The sequence below is a fragment of the Rhinopithecus bieti genome, unplaced genomic scaffold (assembly GCF_001698545.2).
Source record: "Rhinopithecus bieti isolate Rb0 unplaced genomic scaffold, ASM169854v2 scaffold_315, whole genome shotgun sequence".
NCBI lineage: Eukaryota > Metazoa > Chordata > Mammalia > Primates > Cercopithecidae > Rhinopithecus > Rhinopithecus bieti.
In genome coordinates this window covers 2,492,117-2,506,830 of record NW_016803481.1, presented here as the reverse complement: position 1 = coordinate 2,506,830, position 14,714 = coordinate 2,492,117, and the positions used below count along the sequence as shown (strand labels likewise).

Here is a 14,714-nt window from a genome sequence, read left to right as displayed (position 1 = left end):
AAATAGAGATGTAGAGATTAATCTCTAAATTTAATGTTTTATTTGGGAAGAAAGAGTTGCAATTTGGGGCACACGCAGATCGGTGGTCTTTGATATGTCCCAAGAACAAAGACAAAGTTAGAGGTTTTGTGAAAAAGGAGAAATGGTGAATTGCTCTTTGAGAAAGTTCATTGGCACTCGAAGAGTTTGGGGAGCTGCCAAGCTCTGATTGGTGAACAACAGCCATGGGCAAAATTGGTCCTAGAGTTGTAGCAAATTATCTGAGAAGCTAGAGTTAAAACTGGTTTCCAGTTACAACAAGCAGTTCCAGCAGCTGGGCTTGCAGAGAATTGTTACAGTCTCACCAGTGCATCACAATGTAGCAATCTTCTTGTTAGCTGAGGTGGTACCCTGAGTTCTTTGTCTGACAACCAAAGTTAAGGAACGTGGACACCAGGGATGAGGTTGGAGCCAAAGTTTAATAAAGGAAAGAAGTTTAATAAGCGAAAGAAGAAAGCTCTCTGCCACAGAGAGGGGTCCTGGAAAAATGGGTTGCTGATTCACAGTTTGGATACAGAGGCTTTTGTAAGAAATCCATATGGGGCTGGGTATCTCATTTGCATAAGGTGTGCATTTCTGGTAGTTCCACCCCATCCTCCTAGTACAGCTGCGGGCTCTTAGCTTGAGTTACTCCATTTTGCTTTGTTGCCCTTACTGTGCATGTGTCAGGGGATGGAATTTTCCATTGCGAGGATATCTGGCCAAGTCACCTGTATAACCTTTCTTATCTGTGCGGCTGTGGGTATGTCTTAGGCAAGTTCCGTTATCTGTGCTTACAACTTTATTTCACTGGCTGTACTTTTGTTTGAAATAGTTTAACGGAGGACTCACCCTAGCTGTCTGCTTGACTGGTTTCTTCCTTTCTCTTTTCTCAGAATTACATTCTTGGAACAATGTTTTGAACCTTGGATGTTTTTTCCCCTTGGCTTCTCCACTCTGTTTTAGTTGAGTATAGAATCAATTCAGATGATCAACTTCCACAAATGTGTAGCTGTTCCTGAACAGAATAAGGTCCAGCTGCTTGTTCCCATGGTCCAATAACAAGATGCAGACAGACTGGGAAAGAAGGGAGTTTATTTCTGCAACCTGTTATGGGAGAAGGTTGGAGTAACTCACCAGACTCAAAGTTGCAAGTTTTTTTCTAGTGCTTATATACATTTTAAGCTCCATGCTATGTGTGGGATTGTACCTACAAGCAGGAGTGTTTCATTCAATCTCTAATCTTTAGGGTGTAGGGTCTGGAAAGCTTTCCCGAGAGTCTTGAACAGTTTCTTAATCTTAGTGGACCCTGATGGGAGGTGTATGTGTAAGAATGCTATTATTATTCAGTCAGACTTTGGGGTCTGAAAAAACCCTGGTGGGATCTTAATGGATTTCTTTTCACAACCTACCCCTCATACTCAGGCACTAGTTTCTCCAATTCTTTGTTTAACTTATGCGTTCATCAAAATTATAGTAAAGGGTTCAAGGAAACTGACTGTTCTGGTTGCTAATGGAAACGTGGCCTGCCACCTAGCCAATCGCTAAGCAATATTGTTTCTGTAAACCAGCGAGAATTCCTGTCAGATAACTTTCCATCCACCTATTCCTAGTTCCCTTTTTTTTAAAGCCTGCTTGCAACAAAGGCCAAAGAGAGCATTCCTTGTCCTTTGATTCAACAATTTCATTTTCTATGAAAGCCATTTTACTGTTCACTGCCTTCATTAAGCATCCTTAAAATTAGGAATTCATGTTTTCCAATACCAAGAATGTTCTTGTTGTATCAAGTTGCTTTTTTTTTTAACGACCACCTGCCCTTGTTTTATAGATTCAGTGGTATCTTCTTGCTGTGTAGTTACATTCTTTCCCTAGTTCCTCTTCTTTTATCATCTGCCATTCTACAGGGAGAAGGAATAATTTTCCCCTTGTTTTCCCACTCACCTAGTATGTTGTAGTTATTTGTTTATACTTGGCTTCCCTTGTTCTTCTGTGAGCTTCCTATGAATAGCATCATATTTTTCCACTTTTGCATCACAGCACATAGTACAATGCCTCGCATACCTGAGATGCTCAATAGGATTGTTAAGTTGAATATTGCATTGCTTCTTAATACTGAGGAGCAGATATTGAAAGGAACCAGGAGTCTTTTGGAGGAGGTGGAAATGTTCTAAAATTGGAATGTGGTGATGCTTACACAACTGTAAATTTACTGCAAATCATTGAATCGTCATAATATATAAATTTAATGCTATGTAATTGTCTTAGTCCATTTTCTGTTGCTTACAACATGATATCTGAAACTGGGTAATTTATAAAGAAAAGGAATTTATTTCTTACAGTTATGGAGGCTGAGAATTCCAAGGTTGAGGGGTTGCATCTAGTGAGGGCATTCTTGCTGGTAGCATCTAGTGAGGGCATTCTTGCTGGTAGGGACTCTCTGCAGAGTCTCAAGGTAGCACAGGGCATCATATGGTGAGGCGGACTCAATGTGCTAGCTCAGGCCTCACTTCTACTTCTTGTGAAGCCACTAGTCCCAATCCCATGATAACCCGTTGTCCCATGGATGAATTAATCCATCCATGAAGGTGGAGCCCTCATGATCCAATCACTTCTTAAAGGCCCACCTCTCAATATTGCCACATTGGGGATTAAATTTCAACATGAGTTTCAGAGGAGACAAGTGTTCAAACCATAGCAGTAATTATACCTTGAGAAAGCTGTTTTAAAAAACCAAAAACTGTTGGCAAAGGTTTGGGCAAACCGTTGCTGACATTGAAAAGTTGAGCAAGGCCACAGATATTAGGTATACGTCTCCTTATAGTTGGTCCAGAGCTGACCACTGTTACCTGCAAGAGGGTGTCTGATAAAAGATATACTTGACTATTATCAAAAATAAAGCTCCCGGGATGGGGATATTTGTTCTGTTACTCAGGGCTGGTAATTTTAACTGGCTTGCCAATTCAACTGGAATTCATCTGGAATTGGCAAGCCAGTTAAAATTACTTTACAGACATGAGTAACAGAACAAATGCATTTGTACACATAAATACATTTGTTCTGTTACTCAGTGTATTTATTTACTGGGGCTGCTGTAACAGCAAACATAGACTGTATGGCAACAATAGAAATGTTTTCTCTCACAGCTCTGGAGGCTGGAAGTCCAAGATCAAGATGTCAGCAGGGTTGGTTCCTTCTGAGGACTCTCTCCTTGGCTTGTTAACAGTGTTCTTCTCCCTGTATCCTCACATGGTTGACCCTTTGTGTGTGTCTGTGTCCTAATCTTCTTATAAGGGCATCAGTCCTGTTGTTGGATTAGAGCCCATCTGTATGATCTTATTTAACTTAAATTACCTCTTAAAGACCCACTCTCCAAATACAGTCACATCCTGAGGTATTGGAAGTTAGAACTTCAATGTATGTATTTGGGATGGGGGCACACAACTTAACACAGTGATATGGTTTGAATTTGTGTCCCCACCCAAATCTCATGTCCAGCTGTAATCCCTAATGTTGGAGGAGGGAGTTGGTGGGAGGTGATTGGATCGTGTGGGTGGATTTCCTCCTTGCTGTTCTCGTGATGGTGAGTGAGTTTTCATGAGATCTAGTTTATAAAAGTGTGTAGCACTTCTCCCCTCTCTCTCTTCCTCCTGCTCCAACCATGTAAGACATGCCTTGCTTCCCCTTCACCTTCCACCATGATTGTGAGTTCCCTGAGGCCTCCCCAGCCATGCTTCCTCTACAGCCTTCAGAACCATGAACAAATTAAATCTTTTATCTTTGTAAATTATCTGATCTGAGGTACTTCTTTATAGCAGTGTGAGACTAATATAGGACTCACTGTATATAGGACTAATATACAGACTAATACAGGAAACTTTTTAAAGGTTAGAAGATGAGATTAAGATAAAATAGAAACTAGACAGGCAGAATCGAAACCAGAGAAAACATATTCCATTCTATTTGAAAAAGGTGAACTCATGAAAAAGTTCTTCGAGACCATGCCTGGTGCACACGAGGACAGTAATGGCCACGTGCCCACTCTTGGTTCTGACCCTTTAATGGTAAAGTAGGAAGCACCTCTGGTCGAAGCTGCTATCAGGTGGTTTCCCATGAGCAGCTTCTCCGTGGAACATATTGTGATTTACTGTATGGTCTCATGTCCTCAGCTGATTGGGTCCTTGCGGACAAAGATCCCAATTTGAACTGTGTTTGCATTTTCCGGTTCCTGGCAGTATGCCTTTCTAGTGGCTGCTTCTCAATGAATATGAACAGCGTCTGTTTCCATGTGCTGCCATGACGAAATCCACAGAACATTCCTGATGTTCTTTGTGTTTTCCAGAGGCCTTCTGAATGATGCTTTCCATAAAGGGGGCCCGGAGGGTGCCACTACCCGGCTCATGAGAGGAGAGATCACACTTTCCCAGGTGAGGGGATATCACCACACAGAGCCCTTTGGATGGACGTTCTCTGCCTATGTGCCTATCTCTCCGAACTTAGGGCCCATCATAATAGCAAACACCCACCTTTTCTATAAAGGCAAATGTTGTATTAATAGTATTAATGGGAATATTGCAGTCACCTTAAAACATACATGCTAATATATTGTGGCAACTGGTGAATGAAAACTGTGATGAAACTATTGGGAAGAACATTATTGAATTATTGACTTTTTATTTAATCCATAAAAAAACCTCACTAATATTGTTGGAAGGTAAGAAAGAGGGAAATGCTATATATTTTCTTCTCCTTCTTTCTTCTTTTTCTGAGACAGGGTGTTACTCTATTGCCTAGGCTGGAGTGCACTGGCACAATCATGGCTCACTGCAGCCTTTACCTTCTGGGCTCAGATGATCCTCCCACCTCAGCCTCCCAAGTAGCTGGGACTACAGGCACACATCACCATGCCCAGCTGTGTTTTGTATTATTATTATTATTGCTAGAAGTGGGATTTCACCATGTTACCCAGACTGGTCTTGAACTCCTGGGCTCAAACAATCCACTCACCTTGGTGTTCCAAAATGCTAGGATTACAGGTATGAGCCACCATGCCCAGCCTATATTTTCAATGAACATACAGAATTTAGAGTGAATTTCTAGTAATTGCTATGAAAATCCTGCGTTTCATTCAGACTCCTTTAGTGGTTTCTGATAGTCTGTGTGTAACTTCTAGGAAACTGGCATGGCTAGAGGGAAGAAGCCTGGAAGACTAAATTATATCATGCTAGAGTCTATTTACACTTGACTTGTCTTTAAAAAAAAAAATTCTTATCTTGGGAATGAATGTCATCTTTTAACTTTTCATGTATGTATACTATACAGACAGAAAAGTACACGTAGCGTACAGCCTGATGACTTTGCACACACTGAGTATACTGCTGTCACCAGCACCCAGCTCAAGAAACAAAGCATTCTCAGTGCTGTAGGCAACACATATCCCCACTCTGGACACCATCCCTCCAAGAGTAGTACCTTTCTGACTTCTATCCCAACAGAACATTTTACCTGTTTTGGACTTTATGTAAATGGAATGGTGCAGATCAGCTCTTTTGTGTCTGGCATCTTTTGCTCAACATTGTATGAGTGAAACTCATAGTTGTTGCATGCTGCCATAGATCATTTTATTCTCATTGCTGCATGGCATTCCATCACATTCATATACCCCAATCTATCCATCCTTCTATTGATGGGGGCCTGGGTAGTTTTCAGTTTGGGACTATTACAAATAGTGCTGCTATGATGATGTATAGATATCACAATCCATTCTGCTATTAGTGAGTGTATTAGTTTGCTAATACAATTGTATTTGTGTCTTATATAGCACCTTCAGCTGCTGCCTACAGCAAACATGCCATAGACTGTGTGGCTTAAACAACAAACATGTATAGCTCACAGTTCTGGAGGCTGGGAGGTCCAAGATGAAGGCACTGGCAGGTTCAGTGTCTGGTGAGGGCTCTCTTCTTGGTTTGCAGATGGCCACCTTCTTACTGTATCCTCACATGGTAGAAAGCAGAGAAAGGGGGAAAAAAGCAAGTTCTTGGCTGTCTTCTCCCTATGTCCTCACATGGTCATCCTTCTGTGTGTGTCTCTGTCCTCATCTCCTCTTCTTATGTGGGCACCAGTCATACTGGATTAAGATTCATCGTAATGGCTTCATTTTACCTTAAATACCTCTTTAAAGGCCTGGTTTTCAAATATAGTCACATCATGAGGCTCTGGGGGTTAGGACTTCAACACAGGAGTTTTTAGAGGACACAGTTTAGCCCATAACAGTGTACATTTGGGTAGTTTCCATTTGGGGGCTTGCTATGGTCCAAGTGTTTGTGTCCCCCCCAAAATCCCTATGTTGAAATCCTAACCCCCAGGGTGATGTTATTAAGAGGTGGGGCCTTCAGCATGTAATTGGGTCATGAGGGTGGAACCCTCAGGAGTGAGATCAGTGCACTTATAAAAGAGATCCCAGAGAGCTATTGAGCCACTTCTACCATGTGAAGACAGCAAGAAGGTGCCATCTGTGAAAGAGAAGGCAGGCCCTAACCAGACACCAAATTTGCTGGAGCCTTGATCTTGGACTTCCCAGCCTTCAGAGCTGTGAGAAATAAATTTCTGCTGTTTATGAGCCACCCAGACTCTGGTCTTTTGTTATAGTGGCTGAGATGGGCTAATAGTATAGCAGCTGAGATGGCCTCTTAGGGATAGCACTGCTGTGACTGTGGGTGAATATAATACAGTCTATCCATTCTGTTGTTAGTGGGCGTTTGGGTGGTTTCTGGTTTGGGACTCCTAGGAAGAGTACAGCTATGAACATTTTTGGCCATGTCTTTTGGAGAATATATGTTGACATTTCCAGTGGGTATGTGTCCAGGAATAGAATTGCTTGGTCACAGGGAATGCATGTGTTTAGATATAGTAGATCCTGCCAGAGCTTTTCTGAATGGCTGTACAAATTGTGCCCTCACTTCACTTTGACAGTGGATACCACTCATGGAAGAAAACTGTAGGAAGTGCTCCGAGACCTCTGAAGTCTGCCTCCCCAAGAATTTCTCTGTAAATGAAATCTTTGGCAAGGCGATTTCAGCCAGAAAGATCAACCGCCCCATGCTCCAGGCAGCTCTCATGCTCAGGAAGAAAGGTAAGGATCTGATGCTGGCCATTCTCAGACCTGACCACACAGAACCCTTGGGAGCATTAGGTCAGAATCCATAGAAGTGAGTTTTAAGATCACAGATCTTCTGAGCCATGATGGAAAGCCTCTTTAAACATGGCCCCAGAGCAAGTTTTATCCAGTGGCAAAAGCAGCACTATTAGAATAGCTAGAAAAATGGCAGAATTTTACTTAATAAAGCAACTAATGCCCATGACTGCCTTGTGAGCATCATTCTCCCCTTCAATGGCACTTTAGTAATGACCCAAATGACACGATCTTTTGTTACAGTGATTAAAAAACAAGGCCTTTTTAGCAACTGTGATTTTCTCAGCCTCTGGATATCAGAGTGTCCAAGCTATGAGTTGGGTGACATGGGCTCAGATTATGTCATATAGTCTAAGACATGAGGTCAAGTTCATCCACAGGCATTGACTTGGTGTGAGCACCTGACTCTTGTCATAGGCATACTTGAAACCATTCCACCCTCTTATCAGTCGACTTACCTGATTGTGGCTGAGCCATCCTGTGTCTGCAATTCCTCCCTCCTATTGCGTGGGAAGAGTCTCACCATCAACTCTTCAGTGTCTTCTTTCTAGCATTGCCTGGTTCTCACCCTCGCTGGTTAGGCAGATAAAGCCAGAGGATAATCCTATCTCTATGTACAGTTCTCTAGTTTTGAAATAGGAACCTAGTCCCTGATTGCCAAGGCAGGTATTCTGGAATTTAGTCAAGCAGAGTTTTCAGTAGCATGGACTAGAAAAAACGCTGGACCTTCGCCGTGTGGCTCTGGGCGGCTCCTAACTTGCCTGAGCTTGTTTGCTGATCTGTGAATCTGGGAGGGGAAGATCGGCCCTGTCCACCCCTGAGGTGGTAGAGATCAAACGAGCTGATGAATGTAAGAGTGCTGCTCCACTGTTGTCAAGGAGGAAGGAAGGTAGTATCTCCATCTGGGCTTCTGAAGGCCTTGAATGAACGCAGCTCACGCTTGTGTCTGTGTCAGAGGTGTTCATGGGTCAAGATGATTATTTTCCAATTTGTTGGTTGAAAGCTGGGCATAAGAGATTGATAAAAGTGAGCACAACCTGCTTGGCCTATCATTGGGGTCCCCTGGGGGCATCTGGAGCATCTCAGGGCAGAGGTCTATAGCTGGTCCATCTACTGGTGGCTTTTTGCTCAGGATTCACAACTGCCATCCTCACCAACACCTGGCTGGATGACCGTGCTGAGAGAGATGGCCTGGCCCAGCTGATGTGTGAGCTGAAGACACACTTTGACTTCCTGATAGAGTCGTGTCAGGTGGGACTGGTCAAACCTGAACCTCAGATCTACAAGTTTCTACTGGACACCCTGAAGGCCAGCCCCAGTGAGGTACGGAGACACTTCCTTACGTTGGAGAAGGATGTTCAGAGATATTGCAACCAGAGAAAAACTGAGGAGTGAGGAGGTGGGATACATCTGGGGCCTGGCAGGACAGCTCTGAGTCCACTTCTCCCAGACCATGGCTTCTCCTGAAAGACTGTTACCCATTCTTTGATCTAGAAAGTTCTCCCAGAGGTGGGCATTTGGCTCCATTGTATAGCTCTTACAGAACTTTGGTCAAAATAGGCATCAGTAAAAGCTGTTTTAGCCCAGGTGCCTCTGTTTACTAATAAAGAAATGGAGATCCTAGGAGACTTGCAAGGCCACAAGACTAGTAGTCAGGTTCATCCCCACAAAGGGTGAGTGGATTTGGGCTCCGGTATAGCCACGGTCTGCCACCAGACACCCTGTGCCCTGAGCCTGTCTCCGGAGATCACCTATCCTAAAGCTCTCTTCTCTTTGTGTGTCCCTACTTTAATCTGCAAAAGGTGATTGGATGGAGATTACATTCTTTTCCCTCACATTTCCAACCCCCCACCTCCCCACAAGCTGATGAGAGCAAACCTTGGAGTCCTCGCCATGCTCCATCCTGGGACCTCTCCTTTCTCCTCCTGGACTTTGCTTCTGCTCTTCTCAGTGCCTGCAGTCAGCCTCAGAGCAGGGCTCTGAATCTATGCCTGCACAGGAATATATCAGTCTTCCTATCGATGGCTTCCAGGTTGGATGAGCTGCTTAGAATTCTAGACTTCCCTTGTCCAAGATGGTAAATGCATGCACCCATGCTTTCTATGACTTCCAGGATTTTTCTTTTTATTTATTGTTTAACTAATTAATTTATTTTTTCTTAAAGACAGAGTCTCACTCTGTCACCTAGGCTGGAGTGCAGTGGTGCGATCATAGCTCACTGTAGCCGCAAACTCCTGAGCTCAAGTGATCCTCCTGCCTCAGCCTCCCAAGTGGCTGTGACCACAGGTTCATGCCACCATACATGGCTAATTTTTTACTTTTTGTTGTAACGAGGGGTCTCACTATATTGTCTATGCTAGTCTTGAACTCCTGGTTTCAACCAATCCTTCCAGTGTCCCAAAGTGCTGGGATTACAGGTGTGAGCCACCAAACCTAGCACTTTCTTACTACATATAAATTTTTGATTCATTAAAATCTATCTGGGGTAAGATGTAAAGTAAGGATCCATTTTATTCCCCCGAACAGTTAACCAGTGATACCAAGGCCATTAAACAATCTTCCTTACCAATTGGACATGACACTTTTCTTAGAAACTAAATTCTTATTTGTATTTGCATCTATTTCATAGATATGTCTGTTTCTTTTCTAGTGCCAAATTTCTACCTTTTGTAACTTCATCAATTGTTTGACTCTAAGCCCTCACTACAGTTCTTTTCCAGACACGTTTTTTGGTCTACTGATGCCTGTTCATTTTCCCAGATGAATTTTAATGTCACCTTGATAAGTGTGTATCCTCTCCTAATCCTCTTGCAATTTCAGAAGTGGCTGAAGCCAGTAGGTCTGTGTGGGGTTGTATGTACCTGTATTTTCAGCGTATGTGATATCATTAAATGCTTTCCATTTTCGCAGTGGATGGTTACAAAAGAAAAAGAGTTTTTAATCTCATCACAAAATAGCCGCTGTTTGCATTCTGGTGAGTTTCTTTCTGGGATTCTTCCATGCTGTTTTGGGCTTAGGTCGTCTTCTTGGATGACGTGGGGGCTAATCTGAAGCCAGCCCGTGACTTGGGAATGGTCACCATCCTGGTCCAGGACACTGACACAGCCCTGAGGGAACTGGAAAAAGTGACCGGAATCCAGGTAATTTGACTTCTGAGCAAGCCAAGCTTCCTGCAATCGTCTGTGGTTTCTGGACTCAGGAGAAAACCATGAGCAGAGAAACTGCTGTCCATGGAGTCCATGTATGACTCCTGGGTGCCACTGGTTGGAAGTCCGTCACTCGCCGTGCAGTCAGCATGATGTCCCTAAGGAGCATCTTGTCTCTTTCTCTGCAGTCAGTGAACAGGGAGACAAGAATTTATATTAGTGTTAGTGCCAGGGCCAGATAACTGGCAGCAAGAGTAGGATGTTCAAGGCCATCCTGACTTCACTTTTGAGAGTAAGTGTGGAGAATGTTTACCCTAAGCTTCAGGGCCCCTACCTGGCATGCCCAAGCGTGCTGCTGGCACTCAGGTGCAGCCCTTTAGTTCCACCCAGCTCAGAAGGAAGCCTCTTAAGAAAAGCCTGTCCCTCCCTGAGGTGGATGGGACAGCTGTCATGATGTCCCTGGGGTTGCCTGGGGATTAGCCCGCTCCTCCAGGTCTGAGGCACCTTTCTTTGTTTGGGTTGACCTAAAATTGCTGATTTCACCTAGTCCACAGCCTCCTGCAGAAGTACAGCACCCTCGTCCTGTGAGCACAGGGAGGAAGAGGCAGGAGAGAGCTGGCACTCAGCTGAGGCTGCCACACATCCAAAGGATGCACAGCCATTGCCTCAAAGGGAACTGAGTTAGTTTGCTCGGGCTGCCATAACAAAGTACTACAGACTGTGTGGCTTCAACAATAGACACGTATTTGCTCACTGTTCTGGAGGCTGGAAGTCCAAGATCAAGGTGCCAGCAGGGTTGGTTTCTCCTGAGGCCTCTCTCCTTGGTTTGCAAATGGCCGCGTTCTCCCTGTGTCCTCACTTGGTTTTTCTCTGTGTCTTTCTGCTTCCTAACTTCCTCTTTTTATGAGGATACCAGTCAGATTGCACTAGGGCCCACCCTAATGACCTCCTTTAACCTTAGTTCTGTAAAGGCCTCATCTCCAAATATAGTTGCGTTCTAAAGTATTTGGGGCTAAGGCTAGGCGCAGTGGCTCACTCTTGTAATCACAGCACTTTGGGAGGCTGAGGTGGGCAGATCAGTTGATGTCTGGAGTTTGACACCAACCTGGTAACATGGCTACACCCCGTCTCTACTAAAAATATAAAAATTTAGCCAAGCATAGTGGTGGGCACGTGTAATCCCAGCTACTCTGGAGTCTGAGGCACGAGAACAGCTTGAACCCAGGAGGTGGAGATTGCAATGATTCAAGATTGTGCCACTGCACTCCAACCTGGATAACAAGAGTGAGACTCTATCTCCAAAAACAAACAAACAAACAAAAAAGTATTGGGCACTAAGACTTTAACATGTGAATTTTGAGAGTGATACAGTTCAGCCCATGACAAGATTGATTTTTTTGGTCTTTAATGAGTAAATTAAAATGTACACCCAATGACTCCATTACCTTAAAGCATCTTGCCCAAGCTTTGTTCATTTGTCCTTCTACAGACCTGCAAGTCCCAGGCAGTAGAGAAGAAAGCGCATCAGACTTGGGGTCAGGGAACCCATGTGCCTGTGTCACTTGCCAGGTCTGTCCCCTCAGCATACCTGAGCCACAGATACCTGTCTTGTGAAACTGGGAAAGTAAACCATGTCTCACTTCTCTTTGTCTCAGGGTAGGAGGAAGAGGAAGATAGAAGGAAAAATGAACATCATCCCCTTCTATTTTTTTCATTGTGGAAAATACGTATAATATAAAATTTACCACCTTTGTGTGTGTGTGTGTGTGTGTGTGTGTGTGTGTGTGTGTGGACAGTTCAGTGATGTTAAGAACACGTACATTGTTGTGCAGTCATCACCACCATTCACCTCCAGAACTTTTTCATCTTCCCCACATGAAACTCTGCACCATCAAACACCAACTCTCCATTCCCCCTGCCCTGGCCCCTGGCACCCATCATCCTGCTTTTTTTCTCTGTGAATTGGATTCCTGTAGGGACCTAATGTAAGTAGAATCACAATATTTGTCTTTTTGTAACTGGCTTACTTCATTTAGCATAATGTCTCCAAGGTTCACCCATGTTGTGGCATGGGTCTGAATTTCCTTCCTTTTTAGGATAGAATACTAACTACTCCACTCTATGGATAGACCACATTGGGTTTATCCACTCAGCTTTTCAAGGACGCCTGACTTGCTTTTGCCTCCTGGCTATTGAGAATAGTGCTGCTATGAACGTGGGTGTGCATGTATCTCTTTGAGGCCCTGTTTACAGTGCTTCTGGGTGTATACCTAGGATTGGAATTGCTGGACATATGGAAATTCTATTTTTCTCTTATTTATTATTATTATTTATTTTTTCAGATGGAGTCTTGCTCTGTTGGCCAGGCTGGAGTGCAGTGGCACAATATTGACTCACTGCAACCTCTGCCTCTCGGGGTCAAGCAATTTCTGGCTAATTTTTGTATGTTTAATAGACACAGGGTTTCCCCATGTTGGTCAGGCTGGTCTTGAACTCCTGACCTCACATAATCCACCTGCCTTGGCCTCCCAATGCATGAGGATTACAGGCGTGAGCCACTGTGCCTGACCAAAATTCTATTTTTGAATTTTTGAGGAAATGCTGTGCTGTTTTCATAGCAGCTATACCCTTTTATATCCCCACAGAAAATCACCCCTTTTAAACAGGGGAGCCCATGTCTCTCTCTCAGAGGAAGGCAGTGGGCATCAGTCGTGAACAGGCTTTGTAAATTGCACAAACATACAAGAGGATCATTAAAGCAGGAACCCCCCCACTTTTCCCACCCCCAAAAGCAGAGGCATCCCCTGGTGTGTGATCTAGGAAACTGAGGACACTTGGCAGGAGGGGCCCTAAGGGGCACCGGCCCTGCTCACGGGCCTTGGCTCCCCCTGACTATGGACTCATGACCATCAGGGGACACCAGGATGCCCTCCCGCATCACGCTGAGTACCTCCCTGCCCCCAGGTCTTCTCCAGATGCCACAGAGGTAGGGAGACTCATCTCCTGTGTCCCCCTCTGCAGACGCCCAGGCAGAGTCTCCTATGGTTATAAAGAAGGTGGATTTCTTAGCTTATGTCCCCGTTTTAGAGGTAACAAAACTGAGTCACTGAGGAGAATGAATTTTTTCTTGGGTTACATCTTTAGGACTAAAAGTGACCATTCCAGCAATAGGATTCACAGCGTGTCCAGCAGCAGAGTTCACGCATGAGGTGATATTCACACACATGTGCTGATATTCACACACATGTGCTCAGTAGCAGGCTCCTTGTTATTTCTGCCTCAGGGAAACTGGTTCCAGTAAGGTACAATAGCCACTATAAGGACTGCTTGTTCAGGAATTTCCTATTTACTGAGACGGGTTAGTCTAAGCCCTCAAGGACTCCTGAGAATAGGCCTGGGACCTGCTGGTGGAAGGCTATTAGGGGCTAGACTGTGTCCCCCAAAATTAATACAGTGAAGTCCTAACCGCTAATACCTCAGGATGTGACTGGGTCTGAAAAAAGGGCATTCAAGGAGGTAATGAAGTTAAAATGAGGTCACAAGGCTGAGCTCTAATCTCATCTGACTGGTCTCTTTAGAAAAAGCAGAGATTAAGGACAGGAGCTGTGGCTCACTCCTGCATTCCCAGCATTTGAGGCCAAGAGTTTGAGGTCAGCCTGGGCGACATAGTAAGATCCTGTCTTAAAAAAAAAAAAAATAGCTGACCATAGTGGTGCACACCTATAGTTCCAGATACTTAGGAGGCTGAGGTGGGAGGATCCCTTGAGCCAAGGAGGTCAGGGCTGCAGTGAGCTGTGATCACATCAGTGCATGCCAGCCTGGATGACAGAGAAGAGACCCCCAAAAAAGGGAGAAGAGGCAGAGATTAGGACACACACAGAGAGGTGCCAGGAGCATGAGGACACAAGGGAAAGTCCACGTGAAGACACAAGGAGAAGACGGCTGTCTGCCAGCCAAGGAGAGAGGCCTCAGGAGAAACCAGCCCCGCCAGCACCTTGATCTTGGACTTCCAGCCTCCAGAACTGTGAGGAAATAAATATCTGTTCTTGAAACCACATACACTGGTATTTAGTCATGGCAGCCGGAGCAAACTAATACAAAGGCCCAGAAAGTTTGATTTTGGCCAACTTGAAGGAGAGACCTTTCGACAGAGGGGAGTGGTAATGGAGTGACTGTTCTGTGAGCTTTGCATGGTGTCCCACATGAGCCTGGGCGACCATCTGAGGAGCTGCCACAGAAGCGAATAATGTTAATTAAAGTCCAAACTCTCTGGCTTAGAGCAAGTGATTTTTGCTTCTTGCTTATGTGAAGTTCAGTGGGCAGTGGCCAGGGACTTTGCCTCACACAGTCATTTGGGGATC

The 14,714-nt window shown here is 44.5% G+C and overlaps 1 protein-coding gene across 2 annotated transcripts in view; it reads left to right on the top strand.

The window, feature by feature from the left end:
• Nucleotides 1-14,714, top strand: part of EPHX2 (epoxide hydrolase 2) — a 58,706-nt gene that overhangs the window by 9,236 nt on the left and 34,756 nt on the right. Inside the window, exons 2-5 of one of the 2 annotated variants that reach the window (XM_017885158.1) lie at nt 4,358-4,442; nt 6,988-7,147; nt 8,340-8,530; nt 10,225-10,347. In XM_017885158.1, coding sequence (XP_017740647.1) covers nt 4,416-4,442; nt 6,988-7,147; nt 8,340-8,530; nt 10,225-10,347 — 501 coding nt within the window. In that variant the 5' untranslated portion in view covers nt 4,358-4,415. The remainder of the gene's footprint in view (nt 1-4,357; nt 4,443-6,987; nt 7,148-8,339; nt 8,531-10,224; nt 10,348-14,714) is intronic. The other variant, XM_017885160.1, reaches the window with a different exon arrangement.